At 38.2% G+C, this 25,242-nt stretch overlaps 1 protein-coding gene across 7 annotated transcripts in view; it reads right to left on the bottom strand.

Annotated features, from left to right (window-relative positions):
• LIN54 (lin-54 DREAM MuvB core complex component) overlaps nucleotides 1-24,216 on the bottom strand; it is a 71,829-nt gene extending 47,613 nt beyond the window's left edge. The window contains exons 1-3 of one of the 7 annotated variants that reach the window (XM_027059637.2): nucleotides 24,056-24,216; nucleotides 9,515-10,230; nucleotides 5,105-5,228 (exon numbers count right to left, since the gene is read on the bottom strand). In XM_027059637.2, the coding sequence (XP_026915438.1) occupies nucleotides 5,105-5,228; nucleotides 9,515-10,198 (808 nt within the window). In that variant the 5' untranslated portion in view covers nucleotides 10,199-10,230; nucleotides 24,056-24,216. Of the gene's footprint in view, nucleotides 1-5,104; nucleotides 5,229-9,514; nucleotides 10,231-21,743; nucleotides 22,116-23,284; nucleotides 23,407-24,055 lie in introns of those variants that run through there. The other 6 variants (XM_027059671.2, XM_053217202.1, XM_053217199.1 and 3 more) reach the window with 6 other exon arrangements.
• Nucleotides 24,217-25,242: the final 1,026 nt, after the last annotated feature.

Here is a 25,242-nt window from a genome sequence, read left to right as displayed (position 1 = left end):
AAATCAAGTTGATCTGACATTTATGAATGTTTAAAATATTTTCAATTTATTTGTAGTACACACGTACATTTAATTTCATTGAAATAGTCATTAACAAATTTCAGTTGAGAGTTGATTTTTTTTAACCTGAATAACATAACTAAGTAAGTAAATTCTATATAAACTAAATGAATCTGCATCAAATATTTTTAGACCACCCTAAAGTGCTAAACCTGCCTGAAGTAAAATGATTGCCTGTTCTAGTTTCTAAAACTAGTTATCTGTGGGATAAACCTGAAGCCCAAAAAATGATTATATTAAGAAAATAAATTATCGGAGCACCTGGGTAGCTCAGTCAATCAAGCATCTGACTCGGTTTCGGCTCAGGTCATGATCTCGTGGTTCATGGGATGAATCCCCACATTCGGCTCTGCACTAACAGTGAAGAGCCTGCTTGAGATTCTCTATCTCTGCTCTTCCCCCAACCCCCCTCAAAATAAACAAACATTAAAAAAAAAAAGAAAAGAAATGACCAATAAAGACACAGTTTTATAAAATGCTCATCACTTATGGTTATTATTATAACTTCTTATTTGTTTGGCATTACATAAATTCAGAAAAAAGTGTCAGAAAAAGTTAATGCAGAAAATCCTCAATTCCTGAAAATAGCTGATCCAGAAAAGGCCACTTAAAGTGAATTCATTTAAGACAGGGACAAAAATTTCACTACAAATAAGAAAACTAAGAGTAAATCTTTCAGTTTTCTTTTCTTTTTCCTTTTTTTTTTTTTTGCTTATATTTAACAAAACTCGAGTTTATAATTAAAAACTACAGTAACTCTTAGGATGAACTGTTAAGTCTAGGGGAAAGAGGATTCTTCTGAAAATTAGTGTGACAGCACAATGACAGATGCAGTTTGAATGGGCACAACTTGATCATACTGAATGTCATCTCTGCCAGGCCAAAATATTTCAGGATTTCATCAATTTTCCCAAGAACCCTCTATACTTGTTAAAATTCAAGTTACTCTTAAAAAAATTTTTTTTTGAGAGAGAGCATGAGTGAGTGAGGGCAGACTGAGAGGGAGAGAGAGAATCCCACGAGGTGCAGACAGAGAGAGAGGGAGGGAGACACAGTGTGGAGCCTGGGGGGGGGGGGGGGTGGTGTTGAGCTCACGAACCATGAGATCATGACCTGAGCCGAAGTCGGATGCTTAACTGACTGAGCCACCCAGGCGCCCCTCAAGTTATTCTTTTTGAGGGGCTTGCTTGTTTTTCATCCAGATAGCATCCTTCCTGATTATCTAATCTCCAAATCCCTATTTATCCTTAGCTCCACAGACAGATTCAACAAGTATGCAAATTCTACAACCTCCCCTTGAAATCAATTTGCAAGGTATTTACACTCCACTGTCAGGTGTTCTCCAAGAATCAAGAAACATACTCCAAAAGATAGGGGATGGGGGACAGGCAGGGAGCTGGCTTATCTAAGCAAGGACTAATTCTTAAGAGATTAATTTATTAGTGAATATTTTCACATTGATAAAGCTTGCTCCACTGTAGAAACCTTGTACCTCGGGAGCTCTGATAACAAGGACCTCTGTATCTCATTAAACTGTCTCCAAAGCCTTCTGAAGTGTGTGGAATCAACATTTTATAGAAGAGGAATCGATAATTATTTACCCAAGATCACAGACAAAATCTATACAAGAGCTATGACTAAAACCCAAGTTTCCCAATAGCTCCTTCCACACCACCACGTTGCTTCCATGATATACATATTCATTCAAAATACATATTCACTGAACCACATCTATGTGCCAGAAACTGTGCCAAGTCTGGAAAGAGAGATAAACAAGGTAAAAGAACTATCGTTAATGTGGCACATACACACAATGGAATATTATTCAGCCTAAAAAAAAATTCTTACATGCTACAACACAGATGAACTAGGAGGACATTGTGCTGAGTGCAATAAACCAATTACGAAAGGACACATACTGTGTGATTCCACTTATATGAGATATGTAGAGTAGTCAAATTGATAAGAGACAAAAAGTTTCTGTTAGGAGTTGGGAGGGAGGGAAGAATGGGGAGTTATTGTTTAATAATGTAGAGATTCTGTTTTGCAAAATGAAAGAAGTTCTGAAGATGGATGGTGGTGACGGTGGTACAGCAGTGTAAATATACTTAATGCCACTGAATAGTCCACTTAAAAATGATTAAAATGTTATGTATGTTATGCCACAATTTATGTATGTATTTTTATCAAAATTTTTTAAATATAAATTAATTTTTAAGAGAGTTTTGTTTTGTTGAGAAAGAGACAGAGAGAGGCTCAACCAACTGAGCCTCCCCAGTGCCCCAATATAAATTAATTTTTAAAAATTACATGACAAACAAAACAAAGCCAAAAAATTACCACTAAGAAAAATTATAAATGCAGTAGGGGAAACAGACAAGAAAACCAAGTATTATAACACAGTGTGACTAATGGAAATATTAAAAACCAGTATGAAATGTAATAGAAGTCTAATTAAAGTTAAGAATTTGGTAGGTATAATTAAGTTCTAAGGAAATACATAGGAGATGATCAGAGGAAGAGTATGGCAAACAAAGGCATCGTAAGTAAAAAGGAATGCCAAGATCCTAAATCCCAAGAGAACATGGTCTATTTGGTAATTTCTTAAAATAAGTTAAATTAGGTGAAAATGAAAAAGGTATGTATTCGATCATAAATGCCTTTAATGTTAAAAAAGCACTGGCATCTAAATTCAAATCTGACAGACTGAAGCCAAGAAACTGATAAGAAATGAATATGGCCAAGAAAATCTGAAGCAAGGGTGTGACAAGATCAGATCTGCATTTTTAAAAAATCACTTACACACAAACTTAAGTTTATCTTGACTGTAAGACAGAAAAAGATTTCCATCTTCAATGAGAAGCCCAAAAGTCGTTAAAAAACAATCTAAATGTACTTTGAAAAGTCAATAGCTACAATATAAAGATTACAGAACCTCCTTGTGATAAGAGAATTCAACAGGAGAGGTACTTCAGTGTTTTAAAATTTAGTTCCTAAGAATTTAAAAAGCTATATAATGGAACTAGTTGACAGTGGAAATTCTCTCTCCAAACTGAACTTAATGCCAATGATTCTAATGAAATTTAATAGAAGTCTATCTATGCCTTTTGGTAGGGCCAAGAAGTCTGCCCGTAATTAAAAGGTGAAACTATGATTAATGTGCAAATACATTATATAAATGACCCAAAGACCCAGCAATGATATCATTATAGTCAAACGTCAAAGGTGAAATCTTGGCATTGACCAAATGTTCACTCAGGCACATGTACAAACACCACAATTGTTTAGCGTATAATTTTCCCACACAATTAAAAAATGTAAGGGACTCTCTCAAGCTCAGAAATAGTAAAAAACACTGCACTGAGAAATTCCTCTTGGTTAACCCCCTCCACCAAAAACTCCCAAAAACTTCCCAGGGGAATGTTGGGGTCCCTTTTTCATCGATACATCCAAAGCCTTCCTTACTTTCAGCCAACTGAAGCCCACTTCTGGAACCAGATCCAAATCCAAACGCTTTCCAATCTTCCCTCTGGGGCCATACTTGTCCCCATGACAGCCCTCAAGACAGCAGCCTCCTATAACATCACAAATCTCTGCTGAGGGCCAAAAGAGAAAAATACATTCACCCAACAATACCGCCCTCAAACTACAATCTTTCCATGCCTCCTCTCACTTGCTAAAACGAGAAGCCTCCCTAAACACAATGCAAAGCTTCAGGAAAATGACAGATCACTGCCACTGACTTCAGAGTTGCCTGTTGTTACACTGTCTATAAATTTATCAAAAATGGTGGACAGTGGTTTTCATATATATCCTCTCCCACCTACCCCTCACGGTTAGTTAACATTTAAAGTACCTTCCTCAAGAATACACATTCTAGGAATGGGTAATTAGCATTTGAAAGTATCTAGTCAAAGTTTACCATCCAGAGGTACTTCCATAAGCCCTTAAAACACAATGGAAATTAGAAATGAGCTCCTAAGTGGTGAAAACGTTCATGTTAGTACAGCTCTGAATTAAAGACCAGTCACCATGGCTGTATGTCTCTAGAAAGATCACACTGCTTGCCAGGCAGAGTAAGAAGAGTGCTGGACTTAAGCTATTATAGAAGGAGAAAGGGAAAGGAATATCAATGGTGTTGCAACGAAGTGATAATTATGGGTCTTGGACTCCATATTGACTAAGGAAGAATCTGAGGACAGGAAGTGAGTGATTCTTGAGAAAGAATGATTAACAGATCAGAGATCTCAAAGTCAAAGAACTGCCAGATTGGGAATACAATGGCAGATAAACTAATAAAGAAAACGAAATACTCAAAGTCAAGATTTGAGGTGTTACAGTAATTGGTGATGACAAATTATTAAAGTATATAATAAAGAGCATTCGGCCACACTGAAGAATTTGCTGGTAAATATAGCTAAAATTTTGTTATCACATAAGTAATTGCTATCATTGTGACCATTTTCTGTTCATAGAAAACTGCATATAAAGCATTTTGAAACCAAAAACAAACAGAAACCATGAAATAGTATACTCTCACGTGTATTAATTTAAATCTATTAAACTTAGCTACGTGTGCTCTAGAGACAAACTGCCTGGGTTCAAATCCCAGTTCGGCCATTTACTGGCTGAGTGCCTCCATTTCTACACTGGTAAAATGGGGCTGTTATTAGTACCTACCTTCCAGGATTGCCCAAGGGCTATATAAGTGACTACATGTAAAGGGCTAAGAATAGTGCGAGGCATGTGGTAAACACTAGATGAATGTTAGCTAGTATTACTGAAGGTTAAGACTTTGCTACTTTCATGGTAAAATTCTACCAAAAACTAAGGAGACTAAAGTAATGGACTGATTTTGAGATAAGGCATTTGCTCAGAGCACACATTTAAATAAGTGTAAGAAATAACATTTCTTATTAACTAGTTTGGTTTATAATAATAACTCTACTTGTTGCACTAAAACATTTCAAGATGGCAGAACAGCCTTTCTTAAACCTAAAAGGAAGGTAAATATATAGCTTAATAAACTATAAAGAAATATAACCTGCAATGACTGGTGGTGATACTTGAGTTGTCTGTCCTGTAACTGCTTTACTATTAATTGGTTTTGCAAAGATCAGCTTCGTGATTACTGGACCAGAGGTTGGTGTTCGAGGCTTCTTAGCAATCTGAAATATATAAATAACTATGAAGGCCATTTGTTTCTGTAAAACACCTATTCAGTCAAAATTAAACAGAAGATTGATATACAGAAGTACATATGAAACCGGCTCATTTAACAGAATATATCTAAATATTAATGTTAAAAACACCTAAAATGCAGCCATTCATCAAAATACTAATATGATCCCATCCTTAAGCCAATATATAGCAATACGTTTACATTTTATTGTAAATCCTTAGTCTGTAGGATAATATGCATATGATGAAAACCAAGAGTATTTAAAAATAATTTTAATGCTTAATAATGCTTACTTAATAATAAACAATAATAAAACATGACAGCAATATTTTCTCAAAATAACAAATTATTCAGTAATAAAAAGATAGAGTCAGTTAAGAAAGCATAGTGCAAATGATGAAGCCACCTGTAAATGCAATTACATTGGCCCCTGGAAGCAAAATATGAATACACATTAAAGACAGGTTATGATTAGATCCTCAGCTTTAGATCTATATATCAGGGTAGATAAACAAACAACTGAGTAAGTTAATATCCTAGGATACAAAGAGACAAGTTTGGCAAAACAGACTATTCTGAAGACAAAGCCTCTAGAAATACCATTTGCTAAAATACTGTTTATTAGACTATCAATTCTTTGAAGGTAGGGTCTATATTTATTCATTCCTGATCTTAAATTATATTGGCATCCTGTTCACCTGAACTAAAATTCTCCACAAGTCAAAGAGGGTAGAGTTATCAATGTTTTAATATTGAAATTATCAATGTATGCAAAGATATAGCTTCCTCTAAAAGTTAAAAGCAGAAATTTAGTTGTGATAGGGGAGACATTAAATATTTTGTCAGATATGAAAACTAAGGCCCTGAAATTGCTATTATTGGAAATAAAGTCTTAAAATGAATAAACATGAGGGGCACCTGGGTGGCTCAGTCGGTTAAGCATCCGACTTTGGCTCAGGGCATGCTCTCACGGTCCGTGAGTTCGAGCCCCGCGTCAGGCTCTGTGCTGACAGCTCAGAGCCTGGAGCCTGTTTCGGATTCTGTGTCTCCCTCTCTCTCTGACCCTCCCCCGTTCATGCTCTGTCTCTCTCTGTCTCAAAAATAAATAAAAACATTACCAAAAAATTTTAAATGAATAAACACGACCAATTTGAATAACATAAGCATACCAGAAGCTGCAATGGATCACAGACCTAGAAAAATATCAGCGTTGTGCTCAAATTATAAACTAAATAATACATTACCTTATACTTAGAATATATTACTTTCTTACACTCAGAACATGTTACTGACAAAAAAATATATAAATGAAATACAAATCATTTTTTAAAAAAACAAAACAAGGAGATCCATTACTGTATAAAAAAATACCCGGCTTGGGGGCGCCTGGTGGCTCAATTGGTTAAGCATCTGACTTCGGCTCAGGTCATGATCTCACAGTTCATGAGTTCAAGCCCTGCATCGGGCTCTGTGCTGACAGCTCAGCTAGGAGCATGGAGCCTGCTTCGGATTGTGTGTGTGTCTCCCTCTGCCCCTCCCCTGCTCACATTCTGTCTCTCTCTCTCTCAAAAATAAATAAACATTAAAAATTAAAAAAAAAAAAAAAACCCAGCTTGTAAAACTGATATATCCAAATAAATGTATAACCATTGATGCAATTTGGGAGACATAAAGGGGATATATTTCCCAAATGTATTTACAGGCCTAAATTCTAAAATAAGTCAGAATATGTCATCTATTGACTTATTAATAATCTCTAAAGATAAAAGTATTGATGTTCTTAGAAACCCATGTCTTATAATAAACATTCTTTTAGGAGCTTAGAGTATTTCTCCATTTTTAACTGATTTTCACAATCATATGACTATATGAATACTTACCAATCAGGAAAAAATGTAAACAATACAACCAAAGGCACATTAATTATTCAAATGAATAATTCCAATTTGCCCCTGTGGCTACATTTCTTTAGTGGCTCATTGTTGAAAATAACAGTTTATAGTTCCTTCAAGGAACTATAATAATTTGTATTATAAATTCTAAACTACTCTAGAACAAAATTATTAAGTAAAACAAAACATAAAGTATCACTTTTAATAAATTTATCTAATCAACAAAGACAAAAATGAATCAAAAAAGGAAATTTACAAATATAGCCCAATATAAATCAAATAATACATGCAGGTAATAATTGGCATTGTATTATATAGACTCAGCAACTAATAAGGAGCTATATTGTTCCAAACTCTTAGTTATTAATTACTCTTACACACTACGCACAAGAAACATGGGAAAGTGTTTATATATCTGTAATTAAGTGTAACTATACCTCTTTGTTACTGCCTCTGGCCTCAACTGTCACCTCTTTCCTTCATTTTTCAAGATGGGTCTCCTTCTTCCACCCTTACCTGCTGTCCATACCCTAACAGTTTCAATACTCTGATTAAACTTAAGACAACGCTGAGGATTGTCTAGGAAAAAAACCAGAGAATCATATACACCGTGTAATACTAAACCACATATTCTGGTGCCTAAAGAGGAAACATAGATGTGTAGCTTCTTATTTGTTGTTTTTTTTTTTTTCTAGGCTTTAGAGCTTTGTAGCTTTTTACTTTTGAATTGGAAAGATCTGATTTGCCTAAAAATAACTGGACAAGTGGAACAATATTCTAATTGGGGTTTCTTCTGTTTTTGTTATTTTTTTAAAATAGAAGTTCTTTTTTTAATAAACAGAATCAGGTTTTATAAAATTAACAATAAATGCTTTCACTGTAAGTACTTAGGGGACTGTAATAGAAACCTTGTAGATACAAGTAAACTGGTCATGAAACAGCATGCATACATTGCTCTAATAAATGAAAAAAAAATGACATTCTGATTTTCATTATCAGTTTATTGTGAATGTGGTTATGATCCACATCTCCAAAGCCAGATAAACTCTGGTAAACTAATAAAAACAAGTTTCAAAACTGATTTTAAAAAGACAAGATACTTGACAACAAGATGCTTGATGGTATTAGTATATCTCATTCAAGAGATTCTCATCAAAAGAAGTAAAAGGAAGTCAGAGATAAGTGACAGATGATAATGAACAAGAAAGAAAAGGGCACTAAATATTTAATAGTGGCAGGAGGAACATGGGTAAATTACAAGGTTTGAGAAATCATACAAAGTGCTTAAATAAAAAACCCAAGAAAAATAAGCTTCTAGTTATTTTGCCAACATAATAACCAAAACATTATTTCTAATATCAGCAGAGTGTGGATAGTTCCTCATATCTTCCTACTGCTTTATATACTTGCATGAGTTCTCTAACTCACACCTCCTTTTTTCTGGAAGATGAACCTTTCAAACAGGGAATGCATCTGTGTTTCCTGATATTAAGTTTAAGTGGATCATTTTATTTTAAGAGCAGTGGTGACCTCAAAAGGCCTATTTGAGCATAAAAAACTGGGAACCATTGAATGTATGCTCTGTTAACCTTCTATCTTAGGATCCTGTTCATACTAACAATAGGAACCATTCTGAAGGATCCTTGAAGTTTTGAGAACTACATCAGTACTATCTTTTACTATGTATTTCATCATGATCAAATAGCCATCTTCCAGCTAAAGCAAAAAACTCAGAGAAGTAACCGATCCAAAGTTCCACAGGTGATAGTGTAGCACAGAGGTCACTCAAATCCAGCTGGTCCAATTCTAAAGCCAATATGTTACCTTCCATCATGTGACACTGCCTCTTCCACACTGTAAACACGAGTGATGGCAATGGACAGTAAACTGCAAAGAGGCGGCACACGCTGGCTAGTATGTACTATTGCTGGCTCCAAGGGTTTCTCAGAGCAGCAAGTTTTCCTAGACTTTGGCCATCTGTTAACTGAAAAAAATTATGTCTGAATGATTTTTTGACAGCCTAGCAGCAACTCTGGTATCTTTATACCAGCAGAGCATACGTGCAATCAAACTACTACTGAGAATAAAATGCATTTTAAAATGAGGAAAAAGCTATAAATACACTAAATTAGAAATTTAACAAAAATTAAGTTTGCTCTAAGTCCTCTAGCAAACATTTTCAAAGCATTAGACATATCAAATTTTACAAAAAAAACCCCACAAAATTACTAAAAGCAACATTCAAAAGAATTCAATAACAACTATGCATTTAATTACCCTACAAACACAGCTAAGAATCAATTTAATTTTTAACATGCAATTGAATTAATAAGCCCCCTTCTTTTTTTTTTGTTTTTTTTTTTTTTTTTTTTTTTTTTACCTGTACTGTTTTTAACTGTTGGGTCTGTAACACAGAGGGCTGAGTTGTTGTATTAATCAGTTGACTTCCTGGGGTCAATGCTGAGACACCAATGACAGGTTTCACCTCTGGCCTCCCTCCAATGGTAACTACTTTAATTTGCTGCGGTGGTAACTTAGCATCTCCTGACTGGGCCTGAGTTGTAACTTTCTGAGCCTGGGGTAGTTGGCTATGGGGTAGTGCTAAAACAATTGGTGAACCAGACTTGCCCAAAGTTGTTAAAATTAACTTCTGTCCATCTGGTTTAAGGGTCTGATTGCCAAGTTTAAGATCTGATGTCTGTGATACTTTGTTTAAAATAATCTGATTGGCTGATATAGTCACAGGAGTCTGAGCACCAAGTTTTTGAAGGCCACTTGGAAAAGCTGGTTTCACTGTGGTATTAGAATCTGCTTTAGTAATTGTGGTATTCACTGCAACTTGGTTAGTGTGGTTACTGTACACTGTGATTGGTTCCGTGGAAATGGGCGTGGCTGTAGAGTCACCAGTAGAATTTATGTTGACAATTTCTTCCAGTTCTGTCTCCATGGGAATTGGGGATGAAACAATAACAGCCTCAATACTATCATCATCCACTAAAGTTATACCAGTGTCCATTATCTCCTCTGGAAGCAAACTATTCACCTCAGCTGGCACCACCTCCATGATCGTTCTCCAGCTAGAAAGTTGATCAGGCGCTGCAATAAAGTTGAAAATGAATAAATTACTAGTTTTCAAAACAGATTTAAGAAAAAAAATTATTAAAAAAAATGCAAGTGACAAAAGCATTATTTATTACTGATGTATAATTGAGCGACAAACTTGAAACTACTGACAAACTTGAAAACTGCTGATTCACACAAAGAAAGATTAAAATGTAAACAAATATTGGAAAATATCTTCAAATCTCTAGGGAGCTAGGTCCTAAAATGAGGGTAGTTTGCCATCTATAAAAATCCATTAAATACTCAAAATAATGTTAAAGGAGTTCCAGAGTAATCCATCTCAGCAAGTGCAGATTAAATGACTTATTTGGCTCAAGTCTGATCAATTAACTTCATACCAAAAACAACTTTATTTGGAAAAAAGATTCTCAAATCCTCCTTGGCCATTTAAAATGTCAAAAAAGAAAGCATTTAAAAGGCGTAAAAACCAGTCTCATTACAAAAAAAAGTGGTAATAATAATAAAGCAGATTATGAACAAATCAGAACTATGATGCTTTTATTTATTACTTTTAATGTTTTTTAATGTTTATTTTTGAGAGACAGATGCGCGCAGAAGGGCAGAGAGAAAAGGGGACAGAGATCTAAAGCGGGCTCTGCGCTGACAGCAGTGAGCCCGTCAGCCCGATGTGGGGCTTGAACTCATGAACCATGAGATAATGACCTGAACTAAAGTCGGACACTCAACCGAGTCACCCAGGCACCCTGGAATTGTGATGCTTTTAGCCAAAGGTTATGTAGAACTTCCAATAAAGAAGTCAGTACCCTTATCTAAACATTACATCATGATCATGACTGACTAAATAGTAATGTTGCTTGCCCATACAACATTAAAGATCCACAGAAACCTGATCAGCATTCTTTCTCCCATTTTTTAAAATACAAAAATACAATACCCATTCTGAGATTAACAGACATGAGCAACAAATTATAATTAGCACTGACAGATACTAATAGGGCCAAAATTAATCATTATTGAGTGTTTGCCAATGATAGCACAATTTATCCTCACAACCATTCTGAGACAGTATCATTACCACTCCCATATTACAGATGAAGAAACTTAGATTATAAAATCCGTCCCAGGTCACATAACTAGTAAATGATAGAGCCCAGACTCAAACTCAGGATATGTTTTATGATACCAAAGTTCATAATTTTAATCACAAAATTACATTGCCTTAAACTTTTACCACTGATATTTTTTAAATGAAGAAAAAAACAAGTCTACTCCTTTACAGTCAATCCCCTACCCCAAACATCCCAACCTACACAACCACTACTCTATCTCTATAGATTAGTTTTGACTTTTGCCCATTCTAGGATTTCACATAAATGGAATCATACATTGTGTACTTGTGACACAAAGGAACCATGCAATACGACTGAAATTTATCTTCATTCCTTCACTTACTACAAGTTCTGTTCCTTTTTTTTGTTGAGTAATATTCTATCATATGAATCTACCACAATTTGTTTATCCATTCACCTGTGAATGGACATCTGTAGTGTTTCCAGTTTGGGATTCTTATAAATAACACTGCTAGTTTGTTATGGATATATATTTTCATATTTTTTGAATAAAGACAAAGAAGTAGACTTGCAGGGTCATAAGGTAAATTTATTTTTAACTTTCCATGAAACTGCCAAACTATTTCCCAACTTGGCTGTACCACTGTATACACCCACCAGCAATGTGCAAGAGTTCCAGCAGCTCCACATCCTCGCTAACAACTGGTATTATCAGTCTTTTTAATTTTAGCCATTCTAATGGGTGTGAAGTGATATCTCATTGTGGTTTTCACTTGCAATACCCAAATGACTAATAACAATGAGCATCTTTTTATATATGCAGTGTATTGTGCATCTTCTTTTGTTTTTTTTTTTTAACGTTTTTATTTATTTTTGAGACAGAGAGAGACAGAGCATGAATGGGGGAGGGGCAGAGAGAGAAGGAGACACAGAATCGGAAGCAGGCTCCAGGCTCTGAGCCATCAGCCCAGAGCCCGACATGGGGCTCGAACCCACAGACCGTGAGATCGCAACCTGAGCTGAAGTCGGATGCTTAACTGACTGAGCCACCCAGGTGCCCCTTGTGCATCTTCTTTTGAAAAGTGCCTGTTAAAATCTTTTGCCTTTAAAAAAATATACTGGCTTTTTTTGTCTTCTTTTTTTTTTTTTAATTTTTTTTAATGTTTTATTTATTTTTGAGACAGGGAGAGACAGAGCATGAACAGGGGAGGGTCAGAGAGAGAGGGAGACACAGAATCTGAAACAGGCTCCAGGCTCTGAGCTGTCAGCAAAGAGCCCGACGTGGGGCTCGAACTCACGGGCCGCGAGGTCGTGACCTGAGCCGAGGTCGTGACCTGAGCCGAAGTCGGCCGCTCAACCGACTGAGCCACCCAGGCGCCCCGCTTTTTTTGTCTTCTTATTGAGCTGGATAAGCTCTTTATATATATTATAAAATCATCAGTCACAATAACTTGTAGCTCAAAGGAATGACTAGCATTTTGAGACTTCAAAGTACTAACATTTCTCTACATGCAGCTCTTTCTGATCAGGAGAATCCCCTCAGATATTTATGGGAACTTAAAGTAGACATGTAAAAACATCAACACCAATTATGTCTTTAGCAATGGGAGTCACAATAGTACATAACAACAAAGGGCCCAACCCATCATGTCACATTAGCTTCCCTCACCTACTGCAAACAGTGCCCAAGCCCCATCAGTTGCATCTGCACACTCTATTCCCCACAGAATAAGGCAGGATGATGACTTGGGTGCCAGTATCCAACAGAGCCATGAAGTTTTGACTCCCTGCTCTGAATCTCCACCAGTATATTTAGACATGTGGGTATGGCCTTTGGTCCCCACTTAAGGACAGGGAGATCTTTGCCCAATCTCTATTCATCCCTCTCCTTAAAGCATCTGAAGTCAAGGTGTAGGAGGAGGGAGAAGTTCAAGTCACAGAAGGAGATATGGTTTGGCAATGAATTTACTTTCAGTTTCAAGTACCCACAGTTCCAACTCAACTAAACAAACTTCTAATTCACCCAAAATTCTATATCCTCTGACACCAATATCTCAGCTTTCGGGATCCTTAACTCAGTGACTACAGCCACACTGCCTTTCAGCTGGGGCTATGGAGTTGAGTGTACAACAATTAAAGCACCATTTGGGCTCTCCGTTCAGACCCTAACTATCCATTAAGAGACAGAACACTGGAATACTTCCCCTGCCCCTGCCACCCTTGCCCACTACTTGGGTGACAGCATTCACTACTAGATGCCAGAATCTTTTCATATCCCCTAACCTAGTCGACATGGCTCTCATCCTTCCTCTTTCATAAAGCTATGTCTCTGCCAGCACTCCATTTTCATGGCCCAAACTGCCAAGACCTGTGAGCAATCTGAGATTTCAGACCCTCTTTGTAAGCTAACTAAGTTTCCTGTTACCATTTCACAGATACTGGCAGACCACACAGTAGTCCTAGGTAGAGACACAGGACTTACTACAGTATAGTAGGAACATGAGAGAATCATGTTTGTATCACAACTAAGAACCCTGAGCTCAGAGAATCTGATTCATTTGTAATGGGCTGAAGCACACCTGCCCTTTTGTCCACAAGAAGATATTATCTTTATTATACTGCACAATAAGCAAATCTGCCCTTGGCTACAGCACGAGTCACTATTTCTATCATTCAAGGCTGTTTGCTATACAAACATCCTAGAAATGATCATTTAAAAGGGCAGTTGCTGCCTCAGTTGCAGAGGTGCAGGAATGCAAAGAGCAATGGAAAACTGTCTCCCAACAGTATATCTCTCTACTTACTTATCTTAGTAATGTTTTATATTTCAAATGTACATGTCTTGCACATAAATTCATCCCTATGCATTTCATGGTATTTGATGGATTGCAATTGGTTTTTCCATTTTCAAATTGTTGCTAGTATATACAACGATTTTTTTTCATATTGTTCATGTAGCCTACAACCCAGGTAAACTCACTTATTAACTTTAGTTTTTTGATGTAGATTCTTTAGGATTTTCTACAAACACAATCCATGCTGTTTGAGAATAATGTCTGTATTTCTTCCTTTCCAGTCAGTGTGTCTTTTATTTCGTTTCCTTGCCTTACTACACTGAGTAGGACCGCCAGTAAAATGTTTAATAAAAGTGGTAAGAGGGGCGCCTGGGTGGCGCAGTCGGTTAAGCGTCCGACTTCAGCCAGGTCAGGATCTCGCGGTCCGTGAGTTCGAGCCCCGCGTCAGGCTCTGTGCTGACAGCTCAGAGCCCAGAGCCTGTTTCCGATTCTGTGTCTCCCTCTCTCTCTGCCCCTCCCCCGTTCATGCTCTGTCTCTCTCTGTCCCAAAAATAAATAAACGTTGAAAAAAAAAATTAAAAAAAAAAAAGTGGTAAGAGCAGACATCTTTGCCTTACTACCAATCTCATTTGTTAGATATGGGTTTTTCACAAATTCCCTTTATTATCAGGTTCAGGAAGCATATTTATATTCCAGTTTTTGGAGTTTGGTTGGTTTCTTTTTTTCCCCCAATCATAAATGGATATTTCTGTCATATGCTTTTTCTGCAAATATTGAGATAATCACACACTTTTCTCTTTTAGCCTTGAATTATATTGACTTTTTTATTATTAAGCCAATTTTGCATTCCCGAAATAAGCCCTATACTCAGTCATGATGTGTTACACTTTGTATATATCCCTGAATTCTATTTCCTAATATTTTGTCTGCATTCATGAGGGACACTGGTGTGTAGTTCTTTTTCTTAGAGTGGCTGTTGGGGCATATGCTTTCCTCTTCAATTTTCAGGAAAAGTCAGCATAGAATTGTTACCATTTCTTCCTGAACTGTTTGTTAGAACTCAACAGTGAGTCCATCTAGACATAAATCTTTCTTGTTTTTTAAGTATAAATTCAATTTCTTTGGTAGATATAGGGTTATTCAGGTTACTCAGTGACCTTTGATATTTGGTAGTTTGTGTCCTTCAAGGAATTTATTTCTTCTAGGTTGTCAAATTTGTTAGCATTAAATTATACATAAAATTCTTTCATCTTAATGTCTGTAGAAATGTCAACTCTTCATTCCTCATTTTGGTAATTTCTGTGTTTTTTTCTTTCTTTCTTTTTTTCCTTAATTAGTCTGGCTGAAGATGTATCAATTTTATTGATCTTTTCAAAGAACCATTTTGGCTTCACTGACTTTCTCTATTCTTTGTCCATTTATTATTTAATTGACTGTTACCTTTATCTCCTTCCTTCTACTTGCTTTATGTTTAATTTGTTCTTTTAGAAGCTTAAGATGGAAGCATAGATCAGGCTTCAGTAAAATATAGTCCACAGACCAAATCAGGCCCATAGTCTGTTTACTGCTCTCCAGCTAAGAATGGTTTTTGTATTTTTAAATAGCTGGGGGGAAAAGTATATATAAATTATATAAAACAGATTTACATGGCCTCCAAAGCCTAAAATATTTCCTATCTGGCTCTTCCCAGAAAAAAGTATGTCTAAAATTCTTAGTTTCACGGCTTAAACCTTTCTTCTTTCCTAAAATAAACACTTAATATTAAAAATTTGCCCCAAACCTCTAGCTGCATTCAGTATGTTTTTATTATTATTAGCTTCAAATATTTTCTAATATTCCTTGAGATTTTACCTTTGAACCATGGAAAAATAAAAACATGCTATTTAACTCCCAAATATTTGAGGATTTTCTATCTTATTACTGATTTCTAATTTACTATTTATTGCCAAAGAATGTGATACTCTTTCCATTATTTCAAATTAGAGACTTATTTTATGGCTCAGTATATGGTCTATCTTAGTGAACACTGCATGTGCACCTGAAAAGAACATGTATTCTACAGTTGCTGAGGGCAGTGTTCTACAAATGTCAATTATATCAAGTTGGCTGACAGTGTTGTTCATATCTTCTATTTTGTCACTTTTTCTTCTTCTATCAATTAGTGAGAAAGACTGTTAAAATCCCTAGATATGATTGTGGATTTTTCTTTTTCTCCTTGTCTGTGCATCTTTGCTTCATATATTTTGAAGCTTGCTATTCAGAATGTCTTTTTATTTGTCCTGTTAAAAAAGACTAGGAATTACAGGATTGGAGTCTCCCTTGAACTAGGAGTAAAGTTCAAACTTCTAACAAGAAAAGGTCTGCTTGACTTGGCCAGTCTCTATGAAGTACAGGGCCTTGCAGAATTCTGGAGCCAGCACACCTCAAAGCCACTGAGCAGACTATGATAAATGCTTTATAGTTAGACATCTATATCTGTTTCAATCAGGGTCACATGCAAGGCATGGTGGCCTGTGCTAAAAGAAACTCTGAAAAGGAGCTGCGGGCATGGCAGGAAAGGGTTTGGCCATGTAGCTACATGAATCATCACTCTAATTTTATCCCTTAGGAATGGAAGATATGTACTAGCACATGCAACCTCATCACCACTGTGTTGAGGACCACTCCAAGAAAAGAGAGGGTTTTCACAAGCCAAGAGGACTGAGGAGCTTTACTTCACCTCATCTGTACAAAGGGTTACACGTCAAGGTAGAGTAGGAAAGAAGACAGAACATACAATGTATTCCTCATGCCTCCAATATTTTTTTTGCTCATAAAACAAAGTTCTAAAAGTAAGGTACAATTCTGGAAGCCATACATTGAGTTTTTCCTTCTCACAGTTGAACATGGTTGAATGGTTTAAGTCTAATGAGAGTTAAAAATTCACTGATTTCAGAAAACCTAATGATTTCTAATATATCCAATTATATTACATTTTAAGTTCTACCTAAAAAAGCACCCTCACTCTCATCTCCACTGTCCTAGGCACTCTGTCACATTACCCTGGTATTTCGATCATAGCATTTACCACTAGAAAGTATCTGTTTATAGTCTGATTCTTCCTCCCCTACTTCTTTAGAATGCAAGCTTCATTAGAACTGGGACTTGTCTGTCTTCATCACTGGATCCCATATCTCCAATGCCTAGAACAGAGCTGCCACATAATAACTTCTCAATACAAATTTGAAGAATAAATCATTTAATCATGGAGAAGAGGTATCATCTAAAATTCTAGCATTATTTACATTGGGGTCTGAAAGATAACTTTGGTTTGTCTATTTGAGTAAGACAGGTTTATATAATGCTCTAAGACTTCACAACACTTCAAATAAAATAACAAGTTCACAAGGCACAAACTGAGAAATTCCTTTTCAAATAAGTTTTTAAATACTCAGAATTAACTTTTAACTAATACCCTCTGCAATTATATTCATCTTAAAATTGATAAGGTTCTCTTAATTTTTAACCATTTTAAAATTGTTATCAGTCATTTAATTAACAAATACTTATTGCTTCCCAACTTTGTAAGGGCATTATGGATAATTAACCAAAGATCTTGCCCTGACAAAGCTTAGAAATCAATAGTATGGCATGATCACATCGCTTCTCGGCCTTTTGGCTAAGATCAAGTGTAGAATGGCATGATCACAGTTGTACTCTAGGAGGATTAACTTCATCTCAGTATTTTAGTGGACTGGAGGCAGAGACCAGTTAGAAGGCTATTACAGTAATTAGTTTGAGACAGAGATTTATGGAGGGTTTGACTTAGGATAGTGAATGATTACAATAAATAAATATAAAATAAAAAATAACATAAGACAGAAATGGCAAATGCTCTATACTTTTACATCTTTTAAGAGTTTCTCACGGAAGGGAACCTGGGTGGGTGGCTCAGTTGGTTGAACATCTGACTCTTGATTTCAGCTCAGGTCATCATCCCAGGGTTTTGGAATTGAGCCCTGTGTCAAGCTCAGTGCTAAGCATGGAGCCTGCTTCGGATTCTCCCTCTCTCTCTCTCTCTTTCTGTCCCTCCCCTCCACTCATGCACTCTAATAAAAAGTTTCTCATGGAATATTATCAGTGCTGAAACACTGTTACTTTCTTAATTATAGGTGAAGGACAACCTGGGTGAACAAATGTTTTCATCCTTGCATATAACATTATGAAGTGGTGACCTATTGTCATATTACAGGTGAATAATTTGTCAGATTAGACAAAAATATCTGAGTAATAAGAGCTATACTTTTGTACCTAAATCTTACCACCAGCACTAACTGGTTAACTATAACATCTGGATTTTAGCCCGGATTTCTAAAATCAAACACTGACAGCTCAAAAAACGAAGTACATAACTACATTTCTCAAACTAAACTGGGAGAACTAGACTATTCCTGAGGAATATTTGAAAAGTGTGTATTTTCATTTTGATAATATGTGTTAAATAGTGTACTCTGGATCATCTGAATAACCACCTCATACTCACAATCAATGGTACTAGAATTAGGGTGGTCTAAAAAAAAAATGCACAGAAGGGTCTTACAAGGTAAATGATATATTTATGCTAAGTAAAAGCCAAACCATCTGTGATTTAAGGAGGAAAGCTTTACAGCATTCAAACAGAGAAAAGTGGTATATCACAGGATATACAGTATATAGAAAACTGCACACCTTGCCAAGGCGGGCAATAGTATATTCACTATGCAAAGCAAGAGTTTGTTTCAGCAAAACATCATCCAGGGGCGCCTGGGTGGCTCAGTCAGTTAAGCGACTGACTTTGGCTCAGGTCATGATCTCATGGCTTGTGAGTTCGAGCCCTGCGTCAGGCTCTGTGCTGACAGCTCAGAGCCTGGAGCCTGCTTCAGATTCTGTTTCTCCCCCTCTCTCTGCACCTCCCCTGCTCGTGCGTGCTGTCTCTCAAAAAATAAATGTTAAAAAAAAAAAAAATCATCCATTACCCTAAATTTAATTTGTTTTACTGGCTTTGTAGTTTTGTTTCTATTTCATTTATAAATCTACTTGCATTTTATACTAAAAGCAATAAACATAAAGAATTTATGCTTATATACATCTAAAAATTAAATATTTTAATAAAACTATTTAGGCCAATACTAAGGACCTATACACTTTCTTCCCTTTAAAGAAGAACTATATATATATGTATATTATTCATGCTTAAGACTAACATGGTGGATAAAACATGGGGATTCAAATCAGAAAGATTCATTTCCGAATGTTGGCTCTCCTAGTTGTTTAACACATAACCCCAAGCAGTAATCTCTCTAAGCCTCCATTTACTTGCAGGGTTACTATGATTTAGATGGAGCAAGAGGAAAAGAATTTTCATTTGAGTTAATAGTGTACCACATTCGATATTCTACCAAACAGTAAGGCTTAAGATCTTATCATCTTTGATGTCTCTTCATACAACTATTAATCTGTAATATACATGTATATTATACCTTTATTATGTCTCCTTCCCACTGCAACCAAGAATTGCTAAATCTTTGAAGTTTGGAACCTACTATGGTATCTTTACCTCCATCTCCTTTAACCTACAACACATTCTACAGAAAAGTTACAGAACGTATCTCTCTCGAGTGCATCTCTGAGGCTGTCACTCTCCTATTTAAAAATGTTCTGTAACTGTCAGCGTGCCTGGCTGGCTCATTTGGAGGAGCATATGACTCTTGATCTGAGGGTCATGAGTTCAAGCCCCACATGGGGTATAGAGATTACTTAAATAAAACTTTAAAAAAATTAAATTTCCTGTAACTCTCAAGGTCTTCTGCATTAAAGCTCTACCTAATCCATCCTTCCAACTTTATCTCCCATGGATTCCTAAACTGAAAGTTTCCTGAGACAATGACACTGAGGTATTCTCTATTCCTAGCACAGTATATGACATATAAAAGATATCCAATAGTAACACTTGAAATAAGCAATGAAAATCTATAATGCTCCTCTTCCCCCCAAAAAAAGACACTAGGCTATCTCCAGTAGCATAACTCTTCATCTCTTTCTAGCATACTTCTAACTAGTAATAGACAAATTGTTCTAACTGTAACAAGGTGAAAACTGGCCTTTAAAGACAATCACAAAGAATCAAAAAAGACAATGGTCCTCTGTGATTAAAAGAAAAGCCAATGAAAAAGCATTTTAATCTCCCTCTTTAATTACTTTTTAAATTCTGAGTTTTTCTACTAACTTAGCAGCTAACTGACATGTACCAAATAATTGCAACATAAAAGCTGTAAGAAAAAAACAGAACCAAATCCCGACTGGATAATACAAGAACATCAAATGATTAACAAAAAAATTCATTCACTAAAGCTTCTGAGTACCTCCACAGTTATTTCCTCCAAAATTTTTTTGGTCCCTTATTCTTCTAATGAGTGAAAGCCAAATAAATGGCTAGGCTACATACACACATGCACACAAAATATTTCTCCTCTGAACGAAACACATGATGTATGATATTGTATGTCATTCTATGACATCATCTCTTTGTAGGACACTTGGATAAGGAAAATTACTGCTAATCATAAACATTACCAGTGGGCATTTCTTAAATACTCACTTCTCTGTTCAGGCTCATATATTCAACGTCACTGAACCCAACCTTCCACTACAAAAGCTGGGAAAACTAGAGGGCCCAAATTAATGTATAAAAATTTGATTCAAATGTAACTTTTCAGTAACACTACTGGTGTATGGAAGCAGAAACACTCCTGAGGGATCTGTAGCACAATCTAAAACATACCTGGATCTTTAGGTAACCAAACAAAATTAAACTTTGGCCATCATAAAGTCAATCACTCCAATGCTCCAGCCCTTTAAACAAAGAGCTAACAAGTCCAGTATTCAGAAAAAAGCAGAGGTCTCTATTCATCTCTACCAACTTAATGTCCAGCCATCACAACTTCCTTAACAACAAAGGTAAAACTTGTGAGTCAAAATAGAACTCCCACAGCTGTATTTCCCTTGGATTATAAAATCTACATATTGCAAAATATTCCATAACTTTAGTCTCCAAATTCATGAAATGGAGGGGGGGGGGCAGGGAAAAACATGGATATAAAATATGACTGACAGTATCTCAATTGTTATTTGCCAAAAGGCAGGGGCAAAGGGGTCACTCTATAGATGACAGAGCCATAAAAGAAAAAGACAACATTTTTAATTGTAACAAAACTGGTCCATATGTTTAAAAAATGTGAGCATCCACACCCCAACAAGTTACAGACTACGATCTAAGACACAGAGCTTAAATGCAGAATAAAATGCCTATGCTCTGCCTCCCTAAAGAAACATAGACCCCTATAAAACTGAACATCACCATACCAACACCCGCCACAGTGGACGTTTTAAATATTAAGTAAGGAAATCATGATAAGTGCTAGTGGTTCCTCTAGGCCTCAGCAGCAGCCTTAGGTATAAGAGCAAACTCGAGCCCTCTTAACACTCATAGAATAATGTTGATGTCATTACGAGGCTACTGATTCTTTGCACTCTGGACTAGTCATTCCTTGATCCACAACGCAATTCCTCCCTTACCCACCACCCCCCTAAATAATAGAGATCTCAGTGCAGAGAAGCCCTCGGATACCCCCTTCCCCTCTACCTCCAGCGGCTGCCGCTTTCTCCTCCCTCCGGCTCCGAGGTGGGGGCTCCAGAAGGTCCCGGGCAATTCCGAGCCCGGGCGGTGCTTGTTTTGCCTGTGCACGGTAGCTCCGGCCAGCCGTTTCCTTTCCCAGTCTGCCCGAACTCGAGCGCTACAGGGGACCCGGGGGCCGAGGAGGGAGCCCGGGTGGCGACGCCGCCGCCGCCGCCGCCTCTGGTATGTCAGGGGCCGGGATTGTATTTCGAAAGATCCGCCATTTTCACCTCGTCATCACCATCACAGCTCAGCAGCTTCCCCGACAGCCCGAGCCCGGGCCGCCGCCGCCGCCGCCGCCGCCAGTAACCTCCCCCTTCCTCCTCCTCCCCTCCTCAGCCCTCCCCTCCGGAGAGGCGCACACCCACATATCCGGGGAAACCTCCCGCCCGCCCCGCCAACCTTCAAATGCACAGGCAGATACAAGCGCTCACACAGCCCACGCCGAGACCTTTCACCCCACAGCGAAAAATGGTGCTTCTGCGGGCCCGGCAGCTACGCGAAAGGAAGTCGCTCTACCTGCCGAGTCCCAAGTCCGGCATATTTTTGTTTTGAAGAGCAAAAGCCACACGGAAGGCGGCATAAGGACAATAAAGAACCCAAACACTTTCATTTTTAGTAAAGCAACTTGAGACAGATGAAGCAATGCGTTTTATTCACTGTGCTCATTTCAGATACTAAAAACATGATTAAGACCTTTAATGTCATTCACCGACTGACTGACGTTTTCCTCCACTTCAGCACTACTTTGACAGAGCGATCCATTTCCATATGCATGTCTTATCCCCCCGTCACATCTGTAAATTACAGGCACTGATCCTCCTGCTGATAATGTGGTCAAGACGACTAATTTTAAAAATAAAGTTTCAACTATTTCTCTCTTCACTTAATTTCATCTGATCATTTCTGTCCGTGAACATTGACTTCCAAATTGTCATTGGTTTAAGGCGTCAAAGTCCAAGTAGGTTTAAAATATATCGATCCTAATCATGAATGAACAATTTCTAAAATACAGGAAATACACCTCTAAACAAAAATTATTTGCCAAATATTAAGATCTAAGTCACTAAATTAAAAAAAAATCTGCCGCAGATATATTTGTTCAATAAGGAGAAAATAAACAGCTTACTTTAGAACAAGACCCCAGAGTTACCCATCTTTCCCACCAGCTACTCTCATTATGCGGATTTATAACTAAAAAAGAACGTAAGCAGTTTTTAATCATCCTAGAAATAACACAAAACCATAAGCTGCAAGGCTTGTGACAGAATTAAAAAGCAAAAACAAAAAACTAAATTGGTTACCTTTTTTATTTTCAGAAAGATTTGCTAATCGCCCATTCAAAAGCTGAATTCTAAACCCACTACTGAACTACAGTATATACTCTGAAAGATCTACCTGAAATGAGCAAACTGAATTTCAAGGTTGAGAACAGGGTCAGTCTACTGTCTTTTTTAAAAGTTAGTCTAAGTAAGATGGAAGTTGAAAAAACCATTTCATTTCCTTACCTTTCTTGAATGACAACTCCATATAAAAGCCAGTAGATTCAGGCTTTAAACTAGTGCTATCTACCACCCAGCCCAATCGCTCTTTACCTATGCAGCCTGCTAGACTACGATGAGAGTCTCAAGTGTTCCCAGTTTCTTCGTCTTTAAACTTTATTCCCACCCCCACCCCCCGCAAGCCCGTCCATCCGCACTGTGCTTGGTGTTTACCGTTGCTTGGCCAAGCTAAGTCCCGGCCCGCTCCCTTTCCCCGTGCACCTCGGGGACATTATGACATTTAGATGGTGGGCTTCGCGAGGAAAACGGACACACACGAATAAGAGATCATACAAAGGGGCGCAGGAAGAACGGGGCGGCGGGCAGCAAGGAAAGGAGAGACTGGTACAAAATGACACAGCAGCAAAACCGGTTCCCAGAAACCCAGGGCTGACACAGTCTGCTACTCTGGCCACGCAAGGTGCGTGTCAACAGCCGCCGGAACTCTTCCTCCAGACTGCCGGGAAGCCGCCCCTGCGCCGGCCTTGCCGGGTGACAGCCGCCCTCCGGGGTGCAGGCGGGAAGAGGCCGAGCCGGGAGGGGTCTCCCGCCCCTTGAGGCCCGGGGATGAAGCGCCGCAGCCCCGGGCGCCAGGTTCCCGCTCTCCGCCAAGACCCACCAGCCCAGGCTCCCAGAAGGGGCGGTCCGGCGCCCTCCGCCCGCTCCACCACCCGCAGTGGGGGCCGGCGCCCCCTTCCCGCCCGCCCAGATGTCCCCACCCCCAGAGCTGACACTTACCAAAGCCGGCGGCGCCGCCGCCTGCTCCTCGCGCCGCGCTCCCTAGGCTCCCAGCAGCCGCGGCGGCGGCGGCGCCTCCGAGACACAGACCCGGGTTTGTTCAAAATCACGCGCCCAGCGCCATTCCACCGCCGCATCCCATAATACGCCGGGCCCTCCCCGCCCGCGCGCCCGTCTCTGCCCGCCCCTCTACTCTACCGGCCCCGCCTCCCCGGCTGGCTTCCTTCGCCCCGCCCCTTCCGCGGCGCCTTGCCCCTCCCCTTGGCAACGCGAGCCTCGCGTCATTCCGCAAGGCGCGGGAGTACGCGCCAGCTCCACGTGACTGCTAGCGGGCGTTCCGTCAAAGCTTTCGCAGGGAAAGTTCCATCTGGCAGAGCTGGGAGGGGGAAAGCCGGGTTGTGCCTGCAGTTGAGAGACTGCCGCATCTTCTAGCTTTCCTTGTTAGGAAGTCAGTGCTGTAGGTGTGATTTCCAGCAAACTGTCACTGTTTAATGTGCTTCGGTGATCAGTATTCATAAATGTCATCTCTCGTTTTTAGGCTTTAATTTTGCAGGGATCGCTAAAAAGTCCCTGGGAGACCACTCAGAGTTAAACTTATTTTGAAAGGGATTTTTGCAATGTGTAGCCAAGACTAACACAATCAAAATTATTGCATTTAGTCACCTTTTACTTCTTTTATTTTTCCCACTGTCCATTATTAAAAAATAAAAGACAGCCAAATGTGGAGCCAGATAACAGTTAATAACTGTTGTGCGAGACAAGAACTACACAGATGAAACAAACAAACAATACAAAACAGGGTAATGTTAAATGGTGTAGTACAGTCCATAATTGCTAATGGAGCACGGAAGACATACACAAATCAACGTGAGAGACTATGACCAGGAAACAAAATGGACGAGGTGAGATTTATGTTGTTCCAATTGCTTTGGAATTAAGCAGTCCTGGTTTTAAATTCTGGCACCTCATACGTTAGTGTATAGCAATTTATCAAGTTCCTTTACCTATCTACAAAATAAAAATAACAAAGCTTCCCAGGATTTTGAGGGTTAAGAAAGAGAGAGGTGTCAAGCAGCTACACAGTTCCCACCTCAAATGTTAGTTCAGTTCAGCAGAAATCAACACCACCCCTTATCTACCATGGCAAACTCAATGGCAAGGCAAGTGGCATGAAATTAGCAAAAGCT

Source organism: Acinonyx jubatus, chromosome B1 (assembly GCF_027475565.1).
Source record: "Acinonyx jubatus isolate Ajub_Pintada_27869175 chromosome B1, VMU_Ajub_asm_v1.0, whole genome shotgun sequence".
NCBI classification, from domain to species: Eukaryota; Metazoa; Chordata; class Mammalia; order Carnivora; family Felidae; genus Acinonyx; species Acinonyx jubatus.
The sequence above is the reverse complement of the archived record's forward strand: the minus strand, read 5'-3'. Positions and strand labels throughout refer to the sequence as shown.